Here is a 27185-nt window from a genome sequence, read left to right as displayed (position 1 = left end):
ACTTAATAGGGGGCGTCCTAAGTCCAATATAGGGTCATGGAGAACACTTGGGCTTTGGTCGGTTTTCTCCTGGTTGCGAGACCTGGGACAATTATTTAATCTTTCTGGGTTCTTAGTTCCCACATAATTAAACTGTTTCTCATGGGATTTTATCAGGATGAAATAAGGTAATGCACAGCGGAATTGAAGGACAGTGCTTGACATTTAGCATTAAGTGCTCAATATTTGTTCCGTGTCGTTGCTTTCACGTTACTAGTTCATTCAGCAGATATCCGGCATCAACCACATGTTAGGCACTGGAGGCAAAATACTGAGCAAAACCAGCCAGGTTCTTGAACTTGGGAAGACAGAAGCTTGCCTTCATGGCCAGAGGTGAAAGTCATGTTGATAGAGACAAGATGCTTATCATTCATGAAGCGAATGGGTGGCATGTAATAGAAAGTAGATTCTGGTCAATTGTGAAGTGTTCCCATGTAGGAGGAATGCTGGCCTACAGATGTCAGATCATCTTTTTTTTTTTTTTTCAAGAGAATATAGAAATTGTTATTTTTATGAAATTTCTCCATTTTTAAAAAATTTTAACAACTAATTCAAAAATATTGTTAAGTGCTATGAGCCAAACAAAAGATATATGTGGGCTGAATTCAGCCCCTGACAACCAGTTGGCAACCTTTGGTGTAGACGGATAGGACAGACATTAATCAAGTAAGGAGCAAACAAAAGTAGAATTGAAACTGGTGGTAGATGATCGAGGGAGAAGGGTGCTCTCAGGGCCTATACCAGAATTTGACCTAGTTAGGGAAGTCTTCCCAAGTGAACTGGCTGTTTTGCTGAGGCCTGAGAATAAGTGAAGGGGAGAGTGAGGAATGTTCTAGGCCGGAGGAACAGCACAGGGAAAGGCCTGTGGTGAGAAAGGGCATGGTGACAAGAAAAGGCTTAAAAAAAGCTAATGTGGCTGTGGCTAAGAAAGCCAAGCAGGGTAGCTTGTGAAATAAGGCTGGACAAGTAGACATGGGCCAGAGCCAGGTCTTACAGACCACCTTAAGGATTGTGATTTTTATCCTGAGATCTGTGGGAAACCATTGAGGAGTTTTAAGTAAGGGAGCAACATGATTAAATTTGTGTTGTAGCTGACTGCTCTGTAGAGAACAGACTGTAAGAGAACCTAACTAGATGCCGGTGTCCAGTTTAGGGTGGGATCATGGTGACCTAGACTTAGGTGGTGAAAGCAGAGATGGGGAGAAGTGTGTTATATTGATACTGTTCAACTAAACTATTGAACTTCACTTCAGTAACAGGATTGTATTTTTTTAATTGAAGTATAATTGACATATAACACAATAATTTCACTTGTACAACATGGTTTGATATTTGTGTACCATGTGAAATAATCCCTACAGTGAGTCTAGTGACCATCTATCACCATTAAGAGTTACAAAATTTTTTTTCTTATGATGAACAATTTCAAGATATATTCTTTTAGCAACTTCCAAATATGCGGCGGTGTACTATTGACTATAGTCACCATACTGTATATTATTTATACATGACTTACTTATTCTATAACTGGAGATTTGTACCTTTGATCTCTTTCACCCATTTTGTCCACCTCTGTACCCCACTGCCCTCTGGCAACCACCAGTCTGTTCCCTGTGACTTTGGCTTGTTCCTCTGTTTTGTTTTTTAGATTCCACATGTGAGTGTCTTTGCTTAGGGTTATATTTTAACATAGATGGTTAATCATAAAATTTCAAAAATTGAAACTACGTATATAGATGTTCATAAGGTTAGAGGGATATTAAAACATTTCTCTCTGCCATTGGACTTTATTTGCTGTGTTTCATGTTGTCTTCTATAGAGAAGATAGACTACATATGTTACATGGTAAGAAACATTTTACTGATGCATTGTAGAAAATAAAACTCAAAGTCTCAGGGGAACACAGGACGTACTACTATATTCTTGATTAAAGTTGTTAACCATGTTCACATGTGTTTTCCTTCAGGCAGGAAACTCAGAGGAAGTCAGGGACTTTTGTGGAGAAAGACAGTCCGTAGTATACTGATTCATTTTCTGCTTGAACAGCATTTATTTACTATAAATGTAAATTAGGCTTTCTTTCTCCTCATTTGTATTGTAAAAGAAACTATTTGCCTTTTCATATCACTTAATAAGCTTTTTCCATATAGCTGTAAGATCTTTAATTGCATTTAACAAATATTTGTGGAGTGCTTAATACGTGCAAGGCACTGGGATGGCACAGTAGCCTTTTTCAAATTTGAAATTTAATTTGCTGAAGGTAAAAGTAAATGTTCTTTCCATTATTTGTGAATATTTTCTCCACCAGATCAATAAATCAGAGAAGCCTGAAAGCTGTGATAATGTGAAGGTGGTTGTTAGGTGCCGGCCCCTCAACGAGAGAGAGAAATCAATGTGCTATAAACAGGCTGTCAGTGTGGATGAGATGAGGGGAACTATTACTGTACATAAGACTGATTCTTCCAACGAACCTCCAAAGACATTTACTTTTGATACTGTTTTTGGACCAGAGAGTAAACAACTTGATGTTTATAACTTAACTGCAAGACCTATTATTGATTCTGTTCTTGAAGGCTACAATGGTGAGTATATTGTTCACTTTTTCTTAACTTTATCAAGGTATTAATACCCTATAAATTCATCCATTGTAATTGTACACTTTGATGAGTTGTAGTAAATACATACAGTTGTGAAACCATCACCACAATCTCGTTTTATGACCCTTCAAAGTTCCTATATGTCCCTTTGCAGTCCCACCTCCAGGCATCCATTGACCTGCTTTTATCTATAGTTCTGTCTTTGCTCGAAATTTCATATAAATCAAATCATACCCTATCTCATCTTTCTAACCTGTTTTCTTTCAGTTGTATAATGTTGTTGAGGGTCAACCGTGCTGTTGTATGTATCAGTACTTTGTTCCTTTTTAATGCTGAATTGTATTGCATTATATGAATATACCACCTTTTACGATCTTCAGTGAAAATCTGGATTGTTCCAATTTTTGGGCAATTATATATAGTCCTGCTATGAACATTCTTTTATAGAAAGTTCTTTGTGCAGATAAGTTTTGAAGTTTCTCTTGGGTAGATACCTAGAAGTAGAATTGGTGGGTCATATGGTTACTGTATATTTATCTTTTGAAGAAATTGCCAAACTATTTTCCCAAGTGGTGACTATTAATTTTTTTCCCCACCAGCGTGTTATGAGGGTTCTTTTAGTTTCTTCACATTCTCACCAACATTTAGATTGTCGGTCTTTTTAATTATAGCCGTTCTAGAGGATCTGTAATAGTATCTCATTGTTTTAACTTACATTCCTATAACAATGTTGAGCATTTAATCACGTACGTATTAGCTCTTTGTGTATCTTTTAAAATATTTTACCCTCTGGGGCGCCTGGGTGGCTCAGTCATTAAGCGTCTGCCTCTCGCTCAGGTCATGATCCCAGGGTGCTGGGATTGAGCCCTGCATCGGGCTTCCTGCTCAGTGGGAAGCCTGCTTCTCCCTCTCCCACTCCCCCTGCTTGTGTTCCCTCTTTCACTGTTTCTTTCTCTATCAAATAAATAAAGTCTTAAAAAAAATATTTTACCCTCTTTTCAGTTTCATTGCCTATGTTATTATTGAGTCATGCTTTTTATACATTCTGGATTCAAATCTTTTGATCAGATAAGTGATTTGGAAATATTTTCTTCCAGTATGTGGCTTGTATTTTCATTTTTAAAATGGTGTCTCTTGAAGAGAAAAGATTTTGAGTTTTGATTAAGTCCAGTTTATCATTTTTTTTTTCTTTTATCATCATGCTTTCATTGACGTAGGCAGGTAATATTTGCAGAACCCAAGACCAAAAAGATTTTCTCTTATGTTTTTATCCAGAAGTTGTAAACATTGTATGTCTTACATTTAGGTCTGTGATTCATTTTGAGTTAATTTTTATTAAGGGTGTAAGTTCTTTGCCTTTTTTTGTTTTTCCCCTTCTGACCTATGGATATCCAGTTGTTGCAGCACCATTTGTTAAGACTATCCTTTCCCTATTGAATTAACTTGGTGCTCTTTTCAAAAATCAACAGACTACAGTTGTGTGGGTTTATTTCTGGATTCCCTATTCTGTTCCATGTCTATCCTGTTTTTATTACTGTAGGTTTATGTGTTGGAATTAGGTAATGTATGTTCTCTAGCTTTATTATTCTTTTTCAAAATTGTTTTGGCTTTTCTGGATCCTTTGCATTTTCACATAAATTTTAGAATTACTTTGTCAATTTCCACAAAAAAAAACAAAAACAAAAAACCTACTGGGATTTTGGTAGGGATTGTGTTGAATTGTTATTCTGACAATATTGAGTCTTCTAATCCAGAACATGGTATCTCTCTTATTTATGTCTTGTTTAATTTCTCTCATCAGCATTTTGTTGTAGTTTTAATGTACAGGTCTTGTACTTATTTTGATAAATTTATTCCTAAGTATTTTTTTTACCTGTTTACTTTTTTTTTTTTTTAAGATTTTATTTACTCATTCATGAGAGAGACAGAGAGAGAGAGGCAGAGGGAGAAGCAGGCTCCCCGCAGAGCAGGGAGCCCGATGTGGGACTCAATCCCAGGACCCTGGGATCATGACCTGAGCCAAAGGCAGATGCTTAACTAACTGAGCCACCCAGGCACCCTCCCTTTTCTCTAAAGATTTTTATTTATTTGTTAGAGAGAGAGGGAGAGAGCACGCATGCACACACAAGCAGGGGGAGGGGCAGAAGGAGAGGGAGAAGCAGACTCCCCTGCTGAGCAGGGAGCCTGATGGAGGGCTTGATCCCAGGACCCTGGGATCATGACCTGAGCCGAAGGCAGACGCTTAACCAACTGAGCCACCCAGGTGCCCTACCTCTTCCTTTTTTAAATTTAAATTCTAGTTAACATACAGTGTATTCCTAGGTATTTTTTATGCTTTTGTGAATACAATTATTATAATTTCATTCTTAGAATTGTATATTTTTGATACATAGAAATGCAGTTGATTATTTTAGTAGTTTTTTTTTTATCAACATAAAATTCAAATAACATAGAATTCACTACTTTAACCATTTTACAGTATACAAGTCAGGGGTTTTAGTACCTTCCTAGTGTTGTGTAACTGTCACTGTTGTTTCCAGAACATCTCCATCACCCCCCAAAGAAACTATGTATCTATTAGCAGTTACTCCCAGTTTTGCTCCCTCCTACCCTGGCAACTATGTATTTACTTTCTATGTGTATGAGTTTGCCTGTTCTGGACATTTCATTTAATAGAATCATATGCTATACAGTCTTTTATGTATGGCTTTTTTTACTTGGTCTAATGTTTTCAGTGTTCTTTTACATTATAGTATGTGTCAGGACTGCATTTTTTTTTTTTTAAGATTTTATTTGAGAGAGAGAGAGCACAAGCAGGGGAGAGGAGCAGAGGGAGAGGGAGAAGCAGAGGCCCTGCTCAGCAGGGAGCCTGATGTGGGGCTCCATCACAGGACCCCGGGATCATGACCCCAGCCGAAGGCAGACGCTTAACCGACTGAGCCACCCAGGCGCCCCAGGACCGCATCTTTTAATGGTCAATTAATACTCCATCGAATGGATATGCTATATTTTATTTATCCATTCATCCGTTGGTGAACATTTGTGTTGTTGCCATTTTTTGGCTATTATGAATAATGTTGCTGTGAATATTTTTGTATGTGTTTTTGTGTAAATGTATGTTTTCCCTTTGCTTAGGTAAATATCTAGGAGTGGAGTTGCTGGGTCAAAAGGTTAACTGCCATATTGTTTTTTGTTTTCCATAGCAGCTGCATCATTTTTACCTTCCCACTAGCGGTGTATGAGGTTTCCAATTTCTTCACATCTTTGCCAAAACTTGTTTGTCTTTTTGGTTACAGGCATCATAGTGGCTATGAAGTGATATCTCATTGTGTTTTGCAATTGATTTTTGTATATTGACCTTGTACCCTGCAACCTTGTTAAACTTGCTTATTATTTCTGGTAGGCTTTTATTTATTTATTGGTAAGTTCCCTAGGATTTTCTTTCTTTCTTTTTTTTTTTTTAAAGATTTTATTTATTTATTTGACAGAGAGACAGCGAGAAAGGGAACCAAGCAGGGGGAGTGGGAGAGGGAGAAGCAGGCCCCCCCCGCCGAGCAGGGAGCCCGATGTGCGGCTTGATCTCAGGACTCTGGGACCATGACTGGAGCCGAAGGCAGATGCCTAATGACTGAGCCACCCAGGCGCCCCTAGGACTTCCTATATACAAGAGTGTGTTACCTTCAAATAAAGATAGTACAATTTCTTTCTTTCCCAACTTTTTGCTACCTGAATTGCACTGGCTAGAACCTCCAGTACAGTGTTGAATACGAGTGGTGAGAATGGACATTTTTGTTTTGTTCCAGATCTTAGGGAGAAAGCATTCACTGTTTTACCAGGAAGTATGATGTTCTCTATAGATTTTTATCTGATTAAGTTCCCCTGTGTTCTTGGTTTTTTCCCCCCCCCCCCCCGTAGGAATGGATTTTGGATCTTGTCAAATGCATTTTTTTCTGCACCTATTGAAATCATCTTTTTTTTTTTTTTAAAGATTTTATTTATTTATTTGAGAGAGAATGAGAGACAGAGAGCACGAGAGGGAAGAGGGCAGAGGGAGAAGCAGACCCCCCGCTGAGCAGGGAGCCCGATGCGGGACTCGATCCCGGGACTCCAGGATCATGACCTGAGCCGAAGGCAGTCGCTTAACCAACTGAGCCACCCAGGCGCCCTGAAATCATCTTTTTTTTTTTTTTTTTAATAATTTTTATTTATTTATTGAGAGAGCATGAGAGGGAGGAGGGTCAGAGGGAGAAACAGGCTCCCTGCTGAGCAGGGAGCCCGATGCGGGACTCGATCCCAGGACTCCAGGATCATGACCTGAGCCGAAGTCAGTCGCTCAACCAACTGAGCCACCCAGGCAACCGAAATCATCTTTTTTTTTTTTAGTTAATATTTTCAGTTACATTGATTGTAAATGTGAAACCAGTCATACTACTTGGTTATGGTATATTATCCGTTTGTATGTTGTTAGATTTGATATGCTAAAATTTTGTTTAAACTTTTTTGTCTATGTTCAGGAGAGATATAGTAGTAGTTTTCTTGTAATGTCTTTGTCTGGTTTTGGTATCAGGATAATGCTAATTTCATAGAATGAGTTGGAAAGTATTCCCTCCTTTTTAATCATATGGAAAAATTTGTCCAGAATTAGTATTATATGTTCCCTAAGTGTTTGGTAGAATTTACCAGTGAAGCCAACTGGGCCTGGAGTATTTTTTTGTGAGGTTTTTAAAGATTCAATGTCTTTAATAATATAGGGTTTTTTGAGTTACTTGTTTTTCTTTTAGTGAGCTCTGGAAATTTACTCTCATCCAATTTGTCTCTTTCATCTAAGTTTTTGAATATTGGCAAAAAGTTGTTTATATCCTCCATTTTTCTTGTGTTAGAATGTGGTGATGTAATCTTTCTCTGATATTGGTATATGGTATTTGTGTCATCTCTTTTTCTTGTGATTAGTCTGGCAGAGGACTAATAAAGTAGGAGTAGGTTCTCCTACTTCCTCTTTTTCTGCTTGTGGTGGAAGCTGAGGTCATTGTTTTGAGACCTTCCTAACTTTCGAATATGGAGATTTAATTCTATGAATTACCCCTTAAGTACTGCTTTAGTGGCGTTGTACAGATTTTGACATACTGTGTTTTCATTTTCAGGCAGTGCAAGGTACTTTCTCCCTTCCCTCTTGATTTCTTCTTTGATCCTTGGGTTATTTAGAAATGTGTTAGTTTCCAGATAATTTGAGATTTTCCAGAAATCTTTCTGTTACTGATGTCTAGTTTAATCCTGTTTTAGTCAGAGAACATACTGTGTAAAACTTGAATCTTTTGAAATTAGAGACTTGTTATATGACCCAGAATAAGTTTATTATTAAATGTTTGTACATTCTTTTTTTTTTTTAAAGATTTTATTTATTTATTTGAGAGAGAGAGACTGAGAGAGAGCGAGTACATGAGAGGGGGGAGGGTCAGAGGGAGAAGCAGACTCCCTGCCGAGCAGGGAGCCCGATGCGGGACTCGATCCCAGGACTCCAGGATCATTACCTGAGCCGAAGGCAGTCGCTTAACCAACTGAGCCACCCAGGCGCCCTGTTTGTACATTCTTGAAAAGAATATGTATTTTGCTGTTGTTGGATAGAGCATTCTATCTATAAATGTTTTACATCAATTTGCTTGATAGTATCATTCAAATTTTCTACTTAATTATTTTCTACTTGGTCTATCGATTACTGACACGGGTATTGAATTCTCTTACAATATTTTTGTATTTGCCTCTTCCTTTCAGTTCTATCACTTTTTACTTGATGTATTTTGAAACCCTTTGAGTAGGTGCATAAATGCCTAGGAGTTTCAAGTCCCCTTCATACATTAACCTCATTTTCATTATGAAATTACTCTATCCGTAGTAATGTTCTTTACTCTGAAACCTCTTTGATATTAATATAGACATTTTAACTTTCTTTTGTTTTAGTATTAACATGGTATATCTTTGTTCCTCTTTTGTACTTTTAACATATTTGTGTTTTTATATTGAAAGTGCATTTCCAGAACCTCCTATACTGGAGGTCATTAAGATTACCCCAAATTCAGAGCTTGGTAGGAGAAGTCAAGGGTCTCAGGATATAATTGTACTTACAGCTTTGGTTTATTAGAGCAAAAAAGATACCGAAAAAAGAAAACAAAAAACAGCAAGGGGAAAAGGTGCACGGAATCAAGTGTGGAGGAAACAGGTAACAAACTTCCAAGAGTCCTCTCCTAGTGGGCACACAGGATGTGCTTAATTCTTCCACCATTTAATGTGACAATACTTGTGAAATCTTGTCTGTCAGAGAAGCTCTGTAAGAGACACAGTGTCCCAGGTTTTTGTCGGAGCCTGCTCATGTAGGCACCCTCAGCCTTGCACTTGCCAAGATCCCCCACCCATAGAAGAGGGAAAGCAGGTGTTTAGTATAAACTACCTTGTTTATACAGTTTAGGCATAATGAGCTACTCTACTTGTTAGGGATTGGCGAGAACCCTCCCTGAATCCAAATTACCAGATGCTAGTCAAAAGCCAAACTTGAAAGCAGGCCTCTCAAAGAATAGTAGCCTCACATCTGTTGTTAGCTCTCATCTGCACGGCATTGTATAGTTGGTAGTGTTTGTTGTTGTTGTTTTTTAAACCCAATCTTGCTGTCTCTGCTTCTTAATTGGGTTATCAAAACCATTTATGTCTTGCTGTTGGTTTTCTCTTTGTCCTCTTTTCCTTTTTATGCCTTCCTTTGTATTATTTCTATTATTCCGTTCTGTCTTCTCTATTGGCTTATAGCAATACATGTTTGTTTTATTTTAGTGGTTGCTTTAAGGTTTATAGTATAAATCTTTAATATATCACACTTTATCATCAGGTGATACTATGCTACTTTTTGTATAGTAAAAAAAATTTTTTAAACTATACTTCTAGTTGTCTCCTCCCAAGTTTTGTGGTGGTGTTGTCGTACATTTACTTCTACCTGTTATAAACTCCAAACCATATTGTTGTTATTTTTGTTTAAACCATTAGTTGTCTTTTAAAGAGATTTAAATAATAGGAAAAAAACTATTTATTTTGTTTTCTTACTTATGTAGTCACCATTTTTGGGACTCTTTATTCCTTCATGTAGATCCATATTTCCCATCTAGTATCACTGTTTCTGCATTGGATAACTTCCTCAAATGTTTCTTAGAGTGCAAATCTACTGATGATTAATTCTTTCAGATTTTGTAGTCTAAAAAGTATTTTTTTGCCTTTTTTGGTTGTTGTTTATTTGTGTGTTTTTTTTTTTAAAGATTTATTTGACACACAGAGACACAGTGAGAGAGGGAACACAAGCAGGGGGAGTGGGAGAGGGAGAAGCAGGTTCCCCGCGAAGCAGGGAGCCCAATGCGGGACTCCATCCCAGGACTCTGGGATCATGACCTGAGCTGAAGGCAGACACTTAACGACTGAGCCACCCAGGTGCCCTTTGCCTTTGTTTTTGAAAGAAATTTTTATGAGATGTAGGATTCTAGGTTGATAGTTTTTTCTTTTAGTACTTGAAGGATATTCCTCTACTGTCATCTCATTTGCCTTTTGTCCTACTGGCATTCTGCTTTCCTTATTTTGGTTCTTCTTTATATAACATGTCTTGCTCTGGTTGCTTTTAAGATTTTCTTCTATATCACTGGTTTTGAGCATTTTGATTATGATGTGCCATGGTTTATTTTTCTTTGTTTCTGTGCTTACAGTTCATTAAGCTTTTTGTATCTGTGAGTTTGTAGTTTTCATCGAATTTGGAAAATTTTCAGCCGTATTCCTTCAAATATTTTTCCTGTCCCCATTCTCTCCTTGGGGGACTGCAGTGACATGTATATTAAGCTGCTTGAAATTGTCCCACAGCTCATTGATGCTGTTTTTCTTTTTTCTATTTTTTCTCTGTATTACATTTTTTATTATTTCTGTTGGTATGTGTTAAAGTTAACTGATCTTTTATTCTGCAGTGTCTAATCTACCTTTATCTTATCTATCATATTTTTCATTTCACACATTGTAGTTTTCATCCTTAGAAGTTTGATTTGGGTCTTTGTTGTATCTTCCATCCAAGTTCTTCCAAACTTCCGTCCAAAGTTTCCAGTTAACTTTTTAACATGTAGAGTATGGTTTTTATAACTGTTTTAATGTCTTTGTGTGCTAATTCTAACATTTGTGTCAGTCCTGAATTGGTTTTGACTGATTGATGGATTTCTTTATTATGAGTTGTATCTTTTTGCTTTTTTGCAAGCTTGGCAAATTTTGGTTGGATGCCAGACACTGAATTTTACCTTGGCTCTTGGATTTTTTTAATTCCTATAAGTGTTCATGAGCTTTGTTCTCAGTTGCAGTTATCTGAAAATGGTTTGATTCTTTCAGATCTTTTTTTTTTTTAATTAGTTGCAGAGGTAGAATTTAGTGATTCATCAGTGCTCATTACTTGAAGTGCCCATCCCCCCATCTCCCCTCCAGCAACCCTCAGTTTGTTTCCTAGAGTTTAGCATCTCTTATGGTTTGCCTCCCTCTCAAATTTCATCTTATTTTTCCTTCCCTTCCCCTATGTTCATCGGTTTTGTTTCTTAAATTCCACATATGAATGAAGTCATATGGTATTTGTCTTTCTCTGGCTCTTTCAGATCTTTTTAAGATCTTTAGTTAGGACTGGAGTAGTGATCGGTCTAAGGTTATTCCCCTAATTCAGAGGCAAGACCCTTTTGTTTACTGTACCTAATTTCCTGTGCTTCATGAGGTTTTCCAGTCTGGCTGGTGTAAACAGATACTGTTTCTGGCCTTTGTGAGCATTGAGGACTCTTCCTTCCAAATGATTCCCACCCCCCACCCCCATTTAGATAGTTTCCTCATACTCTTGAGATGCTTAGTACTCAGCTGAATATTTGAGGAAGACCTGCAGACCTCTGGAATCTGCAGCTTTCTGCACGGTGTTATCCTCTCCGCTACTGTGTCCTACAAATTCTAGCTGCGTTGGTCTCTCTGGACTCTGGGCTCCTTCTTGACTCAGAGAATCTGCTCATCACTCCTTGGATTCCCCTTCCTGCTCTGTGGTTGATTCTCTCCCAAGGCAGGAAGCTGGGCAGTCATAGGGCCTGACTTACCCGTTTGCCAACTTTGGGGATCACAGCCCTTTATTGACTGAGGTTCATTGTCTTGAAAACTGTTGCTTCATATATTTTGTCTGCTTTTTGTTTCAGTCAAGAGGGTAAATCTGGTCCTTGTTACTCTTTGTTGGAAGCAGAAGTGTCACTCATTTAATTTTGAAATAACAGAATTGTGTATTTTAAAAAATAAATGTTGTACGGAGTAGTATGTAGATGTCAAGGGACTTTTCACCTATTTTCCACCTATTCTGACTGAAAATTGTTGATGATAACATAGAACAATATGTTTAAAAAGGACAAAAATCAGGAATGCTATTAAATAGAGTGTTTACTTGGCATTATTCAAATGTGCAATGGCAAGTACATAATCCTTCCACCATTTAAAACTTTTTTTTTAATTAATAAGCTTTTTTAGAACAGCTTTAGGTTATAGCAAAATTAAGGAAAGTACAGAGATTTCCCACATATCCCTTATGTCCAAACATATACAAAGTTCCCCACTATCAACATCTTTCACCACAGTGGTACATTTGTTACAGTGATGAACATACATTGACACATCAGTATCATCCAAAGTCCATAGTTTACATTAGGGTTCACTTTTGGGGTTGTACATCCTATGGGTTTTGACAAAAATATAATGATGTGTATCCACTATTATAATATCATAAAAGATAATTTCACCTCTGCTCTGCTTGTTTATCCTTCCTTCCCCGGCTAAGCCTACCAACCACTAATCTTTTTACTGTCTCCGTAGTTTCACCTATTCTAGAATGTCATACAGTTACAATTGTATAATATGTAACCTTTCAGTTTGGCTTCTTTCACTTAGTAATATGCACTGAAGTTTTCTCCATGTCTTTTCATGGCTTGATAGCTTGTATCTTTTTTTGCACTGATAATAATCTATTGTCTGGATGTACCACAGTTTATTTATCAGTTCACTTACATATGGAAGGACATCTTGTTTGCTTCCAAATTTTGGTAGTTATGAATATGCACTGCTGTAAACATCCATATGTAGATTTTTTGTAGGCTTTCTACCATTTTTAAGATGTAGTCATGAAATGGGGAGGTTGGGTAAAATTTCAGGTCATTTTTAGTTTTTAAAAAGTAAAGTTTTTTTTTTTTTTAAGATTTTATTTATTTATTTTTTGACAGAGAGACACAGTGAGAGAGGGAACACAAGCAAGGGGAGTGGGAGAGGGAGAACAGGCTTCCTGCGGAGCAGGGAGCCCTATGTGGGACTCGATCTCAGGACCCTGGGATCATGACCTGAGCTGAAGGCAGACACTTAACGACTGAGCCACCCAGGTGCTCCTAAAAAGTAAAGTTTTAAGAGAAGTTCATCTTAAGGAAATGCTAGCATTAGATTTGTTAAGTTGGACATACAAAAACTAGAAATTTGGAATCTCATCTCTGAAAATGAGATGAGATTCTTTTATTCTAGGGGATTCCTGGTCCTCATTTCTCAGCTTTAAAATTACAGATCAATATCCTTTTTGAATCCGTAATCTTCATTATTTAATGAATTCATAGAAATTTTATTGGACATTAATTTTGAATTAAAGTTTTGGCCATTACATACTTTTAAAAAATAAGGGCTCTAGAGCCAAATGGACTGTGTTCACATCTTGTTTCTACCACTTACTATGACATTGAACAAGTAACTCAACCTCTCTAAGCCTTTGTTTCCTTAGCTAAAGCATGGGAAAATAAATAGTGCCTTGCTCTTAGGATTGGGGTGAAAATTCAGTGAGGATGTGTGTAAAGTACGTGACCTAGCACATAGTAGATGATCAGTAAATGATAGCCATTGTGTCGGCTCTCACATGCGGTCTGTGAGTTCATAATATTTTCAGCTCTCTTGAAGGCAATACATTACGTTCTTAATGGCATAGTTTGAAATATTTAGCGAGTTAGAAAAAATCAAGATTTTTTTAATTCCCATGTATAAAAAATGGCTTCTGCCGTGATTAAGTATTGTGATGATTGTCACGGAAAGTCTGAAAATGATGGTGACATAAGAGGTTACTTGCATGGGGTGGAAGTGGTTGAAAAGCCATGTCGGTTGTGCTGTCTTCTCACACTGCGCTGTCTCCTGCAGAAATTGCACCCGCTCCCAGGGCTTCACTGGGCACATACATCTCATCCCTCCACCTGCCTGCTTGCCACATGCATTTGGGTTGTCATGGGCACTTAGAGCTCAGTATGCGCTCAACTGAATTCAGTCTTTCCCTTCTAACCGTCATTTCTTCTGGTGGTGTTCACCAGCCATACATCCCTTGTTCAAGCCAGAAATTTGAAAAGTCATCCTGGATTCCTCCTTTTCAGTGATCCCCTGGCTAGTTATTTCCCAGGTGCTGTTGCTTCTAACGGTTACATGGCTCTGAAATCCTTCCACCTTTTCTCACTCTCTTCTGTTGTCAACACTGTGTCTCATTTGGCTAACCACTCCAGCTCTTTGACTGGCTTCTTCACATCTCCTCTTGCTTTGTTCCAGTTCTTTGTACACAGTGTAGCCATAGTGATCCTGATGTCACTTCTAACTGCAAAATCATTCTATGGCTTCACTTTGCTTTTAGGATTAGTTCTTAAAACCTTAGCGTGGCCTTCATGGCGGTGTGCAATTAGGCCCTTGTGGTGTCTTTACCTCTGTGTCCATCTGCCTTCATTTTCCATCTCTGCTTCTTCCATTCTGATCTCATTTCATTTCCTCAAAACCTCTGTTTTCTTTCTTTCTTCTTGCTGTCCACTCTGTTGCTCTCTAATTCTTACTTATATTTCAGATTGTATCTTGAACCTTACCTTTTCTGGAACGCCTTTCTTGACTTCCCTCCACTTTCCCCTTGTGTCATTTCTCCTGCCTAGATTGTATCCCTTTACTCTCAGCTAGAACTCCGTTTCTTATTCCCAACACTCATCCTGCTTGTAAATATTTGACCAGTATCCCCTCTCCAAGATGATGCACACCATAAAATTAAGGATTCTGTTTGTCTTGTTTGTCACTGTGTCCCTGGTGCCTAGCATATGCCATACTCAGGTGTGTGCTAAGTAGTTGCTGAATTAATGAATTTAGGTATTTAGAAAGTTCAAATTGTATCTATAATTACCTATAATAATTGTCACATTTTTTAACTCCCCCATTCCTTACAGATTTTACTTAAAAAATACTTATTTTTAAAATGAATTTATTTTAGGATTAAGAAGAAAAAAACCTGCCATTTGCTTGTACTCTACCAGGCATCATGCTGGTCATGTGGAGTAAACTGTTTCATTTGGTTCTTACTGTTCATGTTGGGTAGTTATTCTTATCCTCGTTTTACCACTGAGGAGACAATCTCTGAGTCTGAGAGACAATCTCTTGTCTAAGCTCAGGTGGCCAAAAGTGGCAGATGTGTGGATTCACACTGAGGTCTTTCCGTTATAGAACCTGTATTCTTTTGTTGCTGCAATTACACTACCTTCTCCAATTTAATGTCCACATTAAGTAATTAACATACACATTATAGTAAATTTCTTATAATTAGCCATAATGTAAAATTTTGCTTTTAGGGCTTGGAATACTTTTCATTAATAATTAGGAATATCTCATTGACTTGAGAACTTTAACAGTGCTTGGCTCATGTGGCACAGAGTACATATTGTTATTGTTGATAATATAAGTGAAATTTGTAGGGGTTGCCTGGGAGGCTCAGTCATTAAGTGTCTGCCTTTGGCTCAGGTCATGGTCCCAGGGTCCTGGGATTGAGCCCCACATTGGGCTCCCTACTCAGCGGGAAGCCTGCTTCTCCCTCTCCAACTCCTCCTGCTTGTGTTCCCTCTCTTGCTATGTCTCTGTCTGTCAAATAAATAAAATCTTTAAAAAAAAAAGAAATTTGTACTTGAATAAATTTTAAATCCAGGGAAGAAATTGCATCACAGTGTCAAAGAAATTACTTTTAAGAGTTATTGTTCTGTAGCATTAGACTCTAAAAAGTGATTTGATTCTCTTCATCATTTTCAGGAACTATTTTTGCATATGGACAAACTGGAACAGGCAAAACTTTTACCATGGAAGGTGTTCGAGCCGTTCCTGAACTTAGAGGAATCATTCCAAATTCATTTGCTCACATATTTGGTCATATTGCAAAAGCAGAGGGTGATACAAGGTAAAAGAGAATTCTTTTGTTTTCTAATATTGAGAAGTACAAACCCAAGAAAGGCATATAGGTATAAAGCTTATAAACACATTTGAAAACTACTCTTATAAGTATTTCTCTGCTCTTTATGCTTCCTAAAATGATGTTTTATTTATAGATTTTTGGTTCGAGTGTCTTATTTGGAAATATATAATGAAGAAGTCCGTGACCTTTTGGGCAAGGATCAGACACAGAGGTTAGAGGTAAGGATAACTGAAATTGGGGTACTTTCCAAAGTAGTAGAAGTTTACTAAATTAAGGTTCTTTTTTTTAAAAAAATTAAGGTTCTTTTTGTCCAAAGGTATTTTTAATATTTTACTTATTTTTTTGACCTGGTAATATGATCATGATTCAAAATTTAAAATACTGTGAAAATTAATGCTTTGAAAAGTTGTTCCTACCCCATCTGCCCACTTTTACCCTAAGATAACCGCTTTCAGTATTCCTTCATTGTTCCTTTATGTAAGTATCAACAAATATAATTTTACTTCTACTCCATAAGTAGTTATACATGTACCTTGATCTGCACTTTTTTTATTAAAAAAGAATTTTTTTTTAAAAGATTTTATTTGTTTATTTGACACAGAGAGAGAGAGAGAGAGCACAAGCAGGGGGAGTGGTAGAGGCAGAGGGAGAAGCAGGCTCCCCGCTGAGCAGGGAGCCCGATGCAGGACTTGATCCCAGGACCCTGGGATCATGACCTAAGCCGAAGGCAGATGCTTAACCATCTGAGCCACCCAGGTGCCCCTGATCTGCACTTTTTTTTTAAATTAAAATTCTTATTCAGATAAGCGTAGAGTCATGTGGCTGTAAGAAAGAATATGGAGAGAGTTCCCTTTACATAGATGTACCTTTTACACAGTTTTCCCCAGTGGTAACATTTTACAGAGCTGTAGTAGAGTATCACAACCATGATACTGTCGTTGATACAGTCTACAGATTGTACTCACAGTGCTCCAGCTTTTCTTGTCCTCTTTGTGTTTAGATTGACAGATCCACTACCACGTTAAGGTACTAAACAGTCGTATCACAGAGATGCCTCCTGTTACCCTTTTATGACCATGTCCACGTCTAGCCAGACTGCATTGCTCTGTCACCATCCCTCACCCCTGACAATCCCTAATCTGCTTTCAAGTTCTAGAATTTTGTCTTTTCAAAAATGTCACGTAAATAGAACCGTACAATATGTAACCTTTTGGGATCAGCCTTTTTCACTTGGCATAACCCCCCTGAGATTTATCCAAGTTGTTGCATGTATTGATAGTTCATTTACTTTTTATTGCTGAGTGGCACTGCATGGTGTATACATGTAAAGTTCCACCGTTCACCTGTTGAAGGACATCTAGGCAGTTTATAGTTTTTGGCTGTTATGAATCAAGCATCTATGAACATTTGCACACAGATTTTTACATGAATGTAAGTTTTCATTTTCTGGTATAAAGGCTAAGAGTACTCCAGAATTGAATGAAGATTTATGCTTTTGTTTTATTCGAAGAGTTTTATAGTTATAGCTTTTATATTTAGATCTTTGATCCATTTTGAGTTAATTTTTGTATATGGTTGAGGTAGAGGACCAACTTCATTATTGTGCATGTGGATATCCAGTTGTCAGAGATATCAGGTCATGATCTCAGGGTCCTGGGATGGAGCCCAGCGTCAGGCTCTCTGCTCGGTGGGGAGTCTGCTTCTCCCTCTCACTCTCCCTCTGTGCTCTTTCTCTCTCTCAAATAAATAAATAAATAAAATCTTAAAAAAAAAAAGCTGCATACTGTTCTTTATAGGGACATAATTAAAATGTATTTAGCCAGCCCTCTCTTGATGAACACTTGGATTGTTTCTAATCTTTTGCTGTTACAAACAATTCTGTAGTAAGTCGTGTTGTATATATATGACTTCATACATGTGCAGGCATATCTGAGGATAAATTCCTGAAGCTGGATTGCTGGGTCAGGTGGTGAACCATTGGTAAATATTGCCAAATATTTTAGGATGTGAGACAAAAGAGGGTTAGCCTTTAAAATGTTAATACTGGAATTTTGTTTAGAATTCCATTGTCAGTAAAATAATTAAAGAATAGTGTGCATATAGTAGCTGAATAGAATACAGAATAACAGTAGCCACCTTTGTAGAATGGTGTAGAATACATGTAGAATAAGAGCAGCTACTATTATTAAGCTCTTGTAATGTGATAGTAGGCATTCAGTGCAGTAAATTGTGGTAGTAGTACATAGTTTATTTCATTTAATCTTCCTAGCAGTTCAGTTTTGTTGCTGTGAAAACCAAAACCTAGAGGGGTTTCCTGACAGTCATGTAGCAGGCGAATGGTGGTATCATCTAGAATTACAGGGATGGTTTTTGGAGTCCTTCCATCATAGCTTGCGTTCTGGCTATGATATCTTGAGCAAGTTATTTAACCTATATGAGCCTTAGTTTTGCCACATGCAAATGGAAGTAATAACAGTATCTACTTCATAGGATTATTGCCAGCATTAACAAATTAATACAAAGTGTTTAAATCAAGGCTTGACACGTAAGATAGTATTAAATAAATGTTACCCTTTTTTTTTTCCCCCCTTAGAGGGAAAGGAGAGGGAGAGAGAGAGAGAATCTTAAGCAGGCTCCATGCCCAGTGCAGAGCCCGACACGAGGCTTGATCTCAGGACCCTGAGATCATGACCTGAGCTGAAATCAAGAGTCGAATGATTAACCATCTGAGCCATCCAGGAGCCCCTACCCTTTTTAAGTTTACTATATAAGCTGAGCTTTTGGAGCAGTGTATTACAGGCTTAGGTATTATTTGTTGGACCTTAATGAAGGCTCATTCTGTAATGATGATGTATACATAGGAAATGTCAAGGTAAGTTTCTTTTTTTCTAGTTGTCATCTTTGACGTCAGTTTTGATGGATACTTTAATTCTATACTTTCACCTTTTAAAAGTTTCTTATTGCAGAAATTATTAGAATAAAAATCATTTAGAAAAAACATTTCCATTTGTATCAGTAATTACAGATCAGATTTATTCTCAGGAACATTCTCGTCAATGATTCTCAACTGTATTAGACCCAGGGCCCCATTTTTATAACATATATTTTGTAATGTCCCTTTAACTATTCTGAAATAAAATTCATAGATAATAAAATCTACCTACACACGTAATTTTTCAAGTATTTATATAGTGACCAATTATAATAGAAATGAGAACAAAGTTCTGAAAAAATAAAATGCTAGTATTTCATTATATAAATGCTTAGATGTGACAACACTCAATGACATAACGAAGTAGTCAGAGGCATAAGTAATCATTATGAATGCAACAGCTATAAATGCAGACTGTTATAGATATGCTGTCTTGGTGATCTAAATACCTTGAGTGGTGTTACTGTCAATGAATGGTTTTTTAAAATAGTGACAAGTTCTTGGTAGGGTTCTGAACAAAATAAAGTAGTAGTTCTTTCTTCAGTTTTCTGTATTTCTATTCCTTTATTATTATTGTGGAAAAGCACTTTGTTTATATATATAAAACAGAGTCAGGGTCTAGACACAGGTAATCATAAGGAATTTTTTTCACCCATGTGAATATATGCTAAGACATTCAAAATTGTGGGGGCATTTCTTTATTGGCAGACCATCCCACCCATTTCAGGATGTTTAGTGTCCGTTGCTCCTGCCTATGAATGCCACTAGTGCCCTCAAATGAACCAGAAACTCCCCCTATAAATCTCTGAAGCATTCTAGGTTGGGAGTAACTGCTCCTTTGAGATCTGTTCTTCTAGTGTTATAAACAGTATTTGTTACAGAAGTTAAATTTCTATATTTTTATGACAAAAATTACTATTTTTAAAGATTTTATTTATTCATGTGAGAGAAAGAGAGAGAGCCCGTGCCCATGAGCAGGGGGAGCAGCAGAGGGAGAAGCAGATTCCCCGCTGAGCAGGGAACCTGATGCGGGACTTGATCCCAGGACCCTGGGATCATGACCCGAGCCGAAGGCAGATGCTTAACCGACTAAGCCAGCCAGGTGCCCCTGACAAAAATTATTTGAAGCATTACCCAATTTAAAAAAAACTTTCACAGGGCGCCTGGGTGGCTCAGTCGTTAAGCGTCTGCCTTCGGCTCAGGTCATGATCCCAGGGTCCTGGGATCGAGTCCCACATCGGGCTCCCTGCTAGGCAAGAAGCCTGCTTCTCCCTCTCCCATTCCCCCTGCTTGTGTTCCTGCTATTGCTATCTCTCTCTCTGTCAAATAAATAAAATCTTTAAAAAAAAAAAAAAAACTTTCACAAATTTAGAATCACATTTGATTTCTTCATCTTTCATATCTAATCAGTTTATTTACACTTATTAATTGAATTTTGAATTAATGTCATATTGTGATTGGAAATGACCTTAGATTTTGCAGACTAATGCCTGTTAGAAGCGTGTTTCCAGTCTGCGGTGACAGTGCAGAATGTGAGAGTAAACGCTTATAGCAATTTGACATTGCCATGACATCAGATGCATGATTTTTGTATTTTTCAGAAATAGCAGTTTGGCAGATTAGAAATACACACATTGTTCTTTACCATAGATTTTCTGAGAAGCATTGATACAGACCAGTAATTTTCAAACATTTAAAAGTTTTAAAGCATTTAAATACATTCATCAAACCAGACCTTTACATGGAAGCACAGTGTCAAAACACACGAAAGTGAAGCTCTCTTTAGAATTTGTCTCAGTCTGAGGACACCCAAACTCCTACAGCAGCCTCTGCAGGGCCACCATGGGGTTCTCACGGCACATTTCGACCCCCACTGGTTTATAGAGGCCAGCCTACTCCTTTACTACTAATAAATTAGGGCATATTTATATCCCATGACAGAAAAAGAGTAGTTTTTCCTAATATATAAATATATCTTATAAATTGTTATCCAAAAAAGAACAAAAAACTCCCAAACCCCCAACTAGGTCTCAAGTCAACACCTGGAACTTGGAGCGTCTGCCCTTGTGATTTTTGTCTTGGGATTGTTTTTTAAACTTTCGTTTGTCATCTTTGTGAGGTCCTACTACCTGTGGTCACTCCACTGGCAGCCATCGACCTCAGCCTCAGCTTCACTTTACAGGCATACCTCGTCTTACAGTGCTTCGCTTTATTGCGCTTTCCAGATACCGCATTTTTTACCCTGTGTCCAGCAACCTATTGGCACCGTTTTTCAAACAGCAGTTGCTCATTTCATGTCTCTGTGTCACGTTGTGGTAATTATTGCAGTATTTCAAACTTTTTCATTGTTACTGTATTACAGTGATCTGTGATCAGTGATCTTTGGTGTTACCATTGTAATTGTTTGTGGTGTGCCACAAACCATGCCCAAATAAAACAGCAGACTTAATAAATGTGTGTGTTCTGACCGCTCCGCTGACTGCCCTTTCCCCATTTCTCTTTCTCTCCTTGGGACTCTCTATTCCCTGACAGACAGCAATACTGAAATTAGGCCAGTTAACCGCACAGTGGCCTGTAAGTGTGCAAGTGAAAGGTAGAGTCGCACGTCTCCTTAAATCAGAAGCTAGAAATGATTAAGTTTAGTGAGAAAGGCATGTGGAAAGCCAAGATAGGCTGGAAGTTAGGCCTCCTGCACCAAATAGTTAGCAACTTTTGACTGTAAAAGAAGAGTTCCTGAAGGAAATTAAAAGCACTACTCTAGTGTACACACACATGATAAGGAAGCAAACAGACTTATTACTGATGTGGAGAAAGTTTTAGTGGTTTGGACAAAAGGTCATACTAGCCACAACATTCTCCTAGCCAAAGCCTAATCCAGGGCAAGGCCCTAACTCTCTTCAATTCTGTGAAGGTCAAGAGAGGTAAGGAGGCTGTACGAGAAAAGTCTGAAACTAGCAAGGGTTAGTTCATGAGGTTTAAGGAAGCCATCTCCATAACATGAAAGTGCAAGATGAAGTAGCACCTGCTGATGTAGGAGCTGTAGCAAGTTAACCAGGAGTTCCAGCTAAGATAACTCATGAAGGCGGCTACACTAAACAGCAGATTTTCAATGCAGATCACACAGCTTTCTATTGGAAGAAGATGCTGTCTAGGACTTTGATAACTAGAGAAGTGAAGTCAGTGCCTGGCTTCAAAGCTTCAAAGGACACACTGACTCTCTTATTACAAGCTAATGCAGCTGGTGACTGTAAGTTGAAGCCAGTGCTCATTTAACACTCTGAAAACTCCTAGGGCCCTTAAGAATTATGCTAAATATACTTTGTCTTTCATCTGTAAATGGCACAACAAGGCCGGATGACAGCACGTCTGTCCACAACCTGGGTCACTGAATATTTTAAGTCCACTGTTGAGACCTCAGAGAAAAAGATTTCTGTCAGAATATTACTACTTATTGACTGCACCGGGTCACCTAAGAGCACTGATGAAGATGTACAATGAGATGAGTGTTGTTTTCATGCCTGCTAACATGACGTCCATTCTACAGCCCATGGATCAAGTCTTGTTATTGAAGAAATACATTTCCTAAGGCTATAGCTGCCATAGAGAGTTATTCCTCTAAGGGATCTGGGCAAAGTAAATTGAAAATCTTCTGGAAAGGATTCACACTTCTAGATGCCATTAAGAACATTCATGACTCATGAGAAGCAATCACAATATCAGCATTAACAAGAGTTTGGAAGAAGTCAGTTCCAACCCTCATGGATGACTGGGAGGAGTTCAAGACTTCAGTGGAGGAAGTCACTGCAGATGTGATGGAAACAGCAAGAGAACTAGGTTGAGAAGTGGAGCCTGAAGATGTGGCTGAATTGCTACAATCTCATGATAAAACCTAATGGATGAGGAGTTACTTCCTACGGATGAACAAAGAAAGTGGTTTTTTGAGATGGAATCTACTCCTGGTGAAGATGCTGTGAAGACTGTTGAAATGGCATCAAAGGGTTTGGAATATTTCATAAACTTTGTTGATAGAGCAGTGGCAGGGTTTGAGAGGAGTGGCTCCAATTTTGAAAGAAGTTCTGCTGTGGGTAAAATGCTAGCAAACAGCATCACGTTCTATGGAGAGATCATTCTTGAAAGGAAGAGTCAGTCATTGCCGCAAGCTTTGTTGTATCATTTTAGGAAACTGCCACAGCCACCCCAGCCTTCAGCTTCCTCGCCCTGACCAGTCAGCAGCCGTCAGCATTGAGATAAGACCCTCCACCAGTAAAAAAGTGTCAACTGGCTGAAAGCTCAGATGATGGTTAGCATTTTTAGCAATAAAATATTTTTTTTAAAGATTTTATTTATTTATTTGACAGAGAGAGACACATCGAGGGAGGGAACACAAGGAGGGGGAGTGGGAGAGGGAGAAGCAGGCTTCCCGCGGAGCAGGGAGTCCGACGTGGGGCTCGATCCCAGGACCCTGGGATCATGACCTGAGCTGAGGGCAGACGCTTAACGACTGAGCCACCCAGGCACCCCTAGCAATAAAATATTTCTTAATTAAGTTATATATTACTGTTTTTTAGACATAATGCTATCATACACTTAAAAGATTACAGTGTAATGTAAACGTAATTGTATATGGAGTGGGAAACCAAGAAATTCGTTTGACATGGTTTGAGTATTCGCTTTATTGTGGTGGTCTGCAACCCAACCTACAGTAGCTCTTGAGGATACATGTATTTTGTTACTTGTGGCGGTGACTTCTAGGGCCTTACAAAGTGAATTTTATATTTCTGACACTGTATTTATATATCCTTCATATTTGGTAAATAAAGTTACTCACAGAAAGGTAACATTTTTACATAGATGTCATAGATCTGTTTATTTCACTCATTTGTTTGAAATCCTCCATGATCTTCAAGTTGCTGTTAAGATAAAGACCAATAACTATGCTTAGTCTTACCTCTGGGTACCTCTCTCGCCAGATATCCCACCTATTTTACCTGTGCTTCCTACTCTTCCCAGCCAACTTGGCTTTTTTTTTAAGTGCCTGGTTTTGGCCCATTTCAGGATCCTAGCACATAATCTTTTCCTGCTACCCAAACCCGATTGGCTACCTCTTATTTCATCAAGTCTTAGCTTAAACGTCATCTTGGGGGACACCTGGGTGGCTCGGTCAGTTAGGCGTCTGCCTTCGGCTCGGGTCATGGTCCCGGGGTCTTGGGATTGAGTCCCAAGTCGGGCTCCCTGCTCCGCGGGGTGTCTGCTTCTCCCTCTGCCGCTCCCTCTGCCGCTCCCTCTGCCGCTCCCCCTGCCTGTACGTGTGCTCATTCTCTCTCTCTCTCAGAAATAAATGAATGGGGGCGCCTGGGTGGCTCAGTTGGTTAAGCGACTGCCTTCGGCTCAGGTCATGATCCTGGAGTCCCGGGATCGAGTCCCGCATCGGGCTCCCTGCTCAGCAGGGAGTCTGCTTCTCCCTCTGACCCTCCCCCCTCTCATGCTCTCTGTCTCTCATTCTCTCTCTCGCAAATAAATAAAATCTTAAAAAAAATAAAAATAAAAATAAATAAATGAATGGAATCTTTAAAAAAAATAATACACATCATCTTGGGGAAACTGTATGTCCCTACTTTACTAGCTTAGTCTCTCTATGGTGTATTCTCAATAGTGTCCTGTGTCTTTTTCCTTCGTGACATTATCCCAGTTGAAATAATTAGTGTGTGGTGTTACTCATTTGTACGTTCTCATTGTAGGTTGTCACCTGTGCAGGTGTAGAAACCACGTCTACCTTGTCCATCACTGTATCCTCACTTTTTAGCAGAGTGTCCAACACATAGTACATGTTTGATAACTGTGGTGGAATTACGGTATGTGCATAAAATCTTAGGGTCATTTTTTCTTTTCTTTTTTCTTTTTTAGGTTAAAGAAAGACCTGATGTGGGAGTTTACATCAAAGATTTATCAGCTTACGTGGTAAATAATGCTGATGATATGGATAGAATTATGACACTAGGCCACAAAAATCGTAAGTGTAGTACAGAATTGTGATTGAACGTTTGTGTATTGAGTAGGCTTTTAGAAGCAAAACTGGTTATGGCACTTTGCCCCACAGAGACTGGATTTTTAAAGTTTCTTGACAGCCCTTTCTCCTTGATTATTTACTATGTAGAGAACATACATGAATGAAAGAGATCACACATTGCCTTCTGTGCTGACCAAAATTTTGTTTCTTGGTAATACTGCTATATATTTGAAACTCATACAGCTAGTTGTCTCTTTTTAGCTATAATAATATTGGTTACATTTATTGAACACTTACTGTGTGGTAAGTGCTTGTGCTAAGTGCTTTCTTCATAAGAATGATCTTTTTAAAATTCTCAAACTGAACTACGAATGTACTAAATTCCTGTTTTGTGACTGACGAAACCGAGACTTAGTCTAAGTAACTTGTCCCAGGTTATGTACTACTTAGTAAGTGGCAGAGTGAGTATCTGAACCTAGGCCATTGGTCATCATTAACTGAGCACTTTACTGCCTCTCTTTTGTTGACAAGAAAAGCAAACCAAAATTAAATGACATTCTTTTTGTTTTTTTTATTTTTAAAAGATTATTTATTTATTTATTTATTTGACAGCGAGAGAGAGACAGCGAGAGCAGGAACACAAGCTGGGCGAGTGGGAGAGGGAGAAGCAGGCCTCCTGGCCAAGCAAGGAGCCTGATGTAGGGCTCGATCCCAGGACCCCGGCATCATGACCTGAGCCGAAGGCAGACACTTAACGACTGAGCCACCCAGGCGCCCCTAAATGATATTCTTTTTAATAAGGGTTTGAAGTTTTGTCTAAAGAATAAAAAGTTGCAGTGCTATTTAATACACAAAATGCCCCAGGCCTAATACTAGTGATGTTGCTAGCAGCAATTAGAGATCAGAGGTAAAGAACAAGAACATAGAAAGTAAGCATTTTTTTAAAAGTGTTTTTTGGCTAGACTATAAATCTAGCAAACTCGAGGAAATTAAAGAAAAAATTAAAAAATGAGTTGCATTTTTATAAACCAAGTAGTAAAGGCCAAATTGTAACAGAAAAATGAGCAAAAGATGTACATGAATATGTTATTCCCAGAACTATACACATCAACAAGCATACCACAGGATATTCAATTTGACAAGTAATTGGGAACATGGGTATTAAAACAACAGTGGGAGATATTTTACCGGTTGTTTCGGATGGAGGGATATCCAGGTTCATAAAGCTCTGAAGAGATGGGCACTGGTGATGGGAATGTCAAGTGCTTCAGCCTTTTTGAAGGGGAGTGTAACAGTATCTGCTGAAATTTTTAAAATGCATTTCTTTTGACCCAGGGTTTCTAATTTTAATATGTATTTAGATACATATCTATATATCTATATTGGTAAATATCTAGAAAAGTATCTTTAGACATAAACAATGCCTTATTGAAACATTATTTATAATAGCAAAAAGTTCGATGCAGTCTAACTATCAGTAAAACATTGGTTATATAAATTATGGCACAGAAATACTATGGACCGTAATGAAGCTATAAAAAAAAGGAGTTAAATCTACATGTAGAGACTTGAAAGATTTTCAAGATACATCGTTAAGTGAAAAGAAAGCAAATTACAGAATAGTATGTACTGCATCATCGCATTTATAGATGTGGAAAGAAGCCAAATTGTTGAACAGCTATGTATTTGGGCAGTGTGTGTGTATGTGTTTATCAACTTGCGTGTTTGTTAAACACTAGTGAAAGGACATTTAATAGTGGTTACCTTTAGGTAAGGGGAGGTAAGATTGGAGAACAGGGATATATGGAGCTTTTACTTTATGTTTTTGTATGTCTGTATTTCTGAATTTTTTTTATACCAGGAGTATATACATGTATTGCTTATTCAGTAAAAAAAAATTTTGACTTATGATTCTGTTCACAGTAGTGATCAAAACCACCCCTTAAAAACAAAACAAAACGGGGGCACCTGGGTAGCTCAGTCCTTATGCATCTGCCTTCGGCTCAGGTCATGATCCCAGAGTCCTGGGATTGAGCCCCGCATTGCATCGGGCTCCCTGCTTGGCGGGAAGCCTGCTTCTCCCTCTCCCTCTCCCCCTACTTGTGTTCCCTCTCTCGCTGTCTCTCTCTCTGTCAAATAAATAAAATCTTTAAAAACAACAACAACAACAACAACAACAAAAAACCCCACAAAAAACCTTCCATTAACAACTGAAAGTTTAATTTGGTATGTGAGATTCATTCAAGGAAAACTAAACAATTCTTTTTTTTTTTTTTTTTTTAAGATTTTATTTATTTATTTTAGAGACAGAGCACA

General features: G+C 38.1%; 1 protein-coding gene across 1 annotated transcript in view; it reads left to right on the top strand.

The window, feature by feature from the left end:
* The window catches only part of KIF3A (kinesin family member 3A), a 50339-nt gene that overhangs the window by 763 nt on the left and 22391 nt on the right, over positions 1 to 27185 (top strand). Inside the window, exons 2-5 of the mRNA XM_021701853.1 lie at positions 2348 to 2621; positions 15771 to 15915; positions 16064 to 16148; positions 24767 to 24872. Of these exons, the coding sequence (XP_021557528.1) occupies positions 2348 to 2621; positions 15771 to 15915; positions 16064 to 16148; positions 24767 to 24872 (610 nt within the window). The remainder of the gene's footprint in view (positions 1 to 2347; positions 2622 to 15770; positions 15916 to 16063; positions 16149 to 24766; positions 24873 to 27185) is intronic.

This window comes from Neomonachus schauinslandi, chromosome 7 (assembly GCF_002201575.2).
Source record: "Neomonachus schauinslandi chromosome 7, ASM220157v2, whole genome shotgun sequence".
Taxonomy (NCBI): Eukaryota; Metazoa; Chordata; class Mammalia; order Carnivora; family Phocidae; genus Neomonachus; species Neomonachus schauinslandi.
The sequence above is the reverse complement of the archived record's forward strand: the minus strand, read 5'-3'. Positions and strand labels throughout refer to the sequence as shown.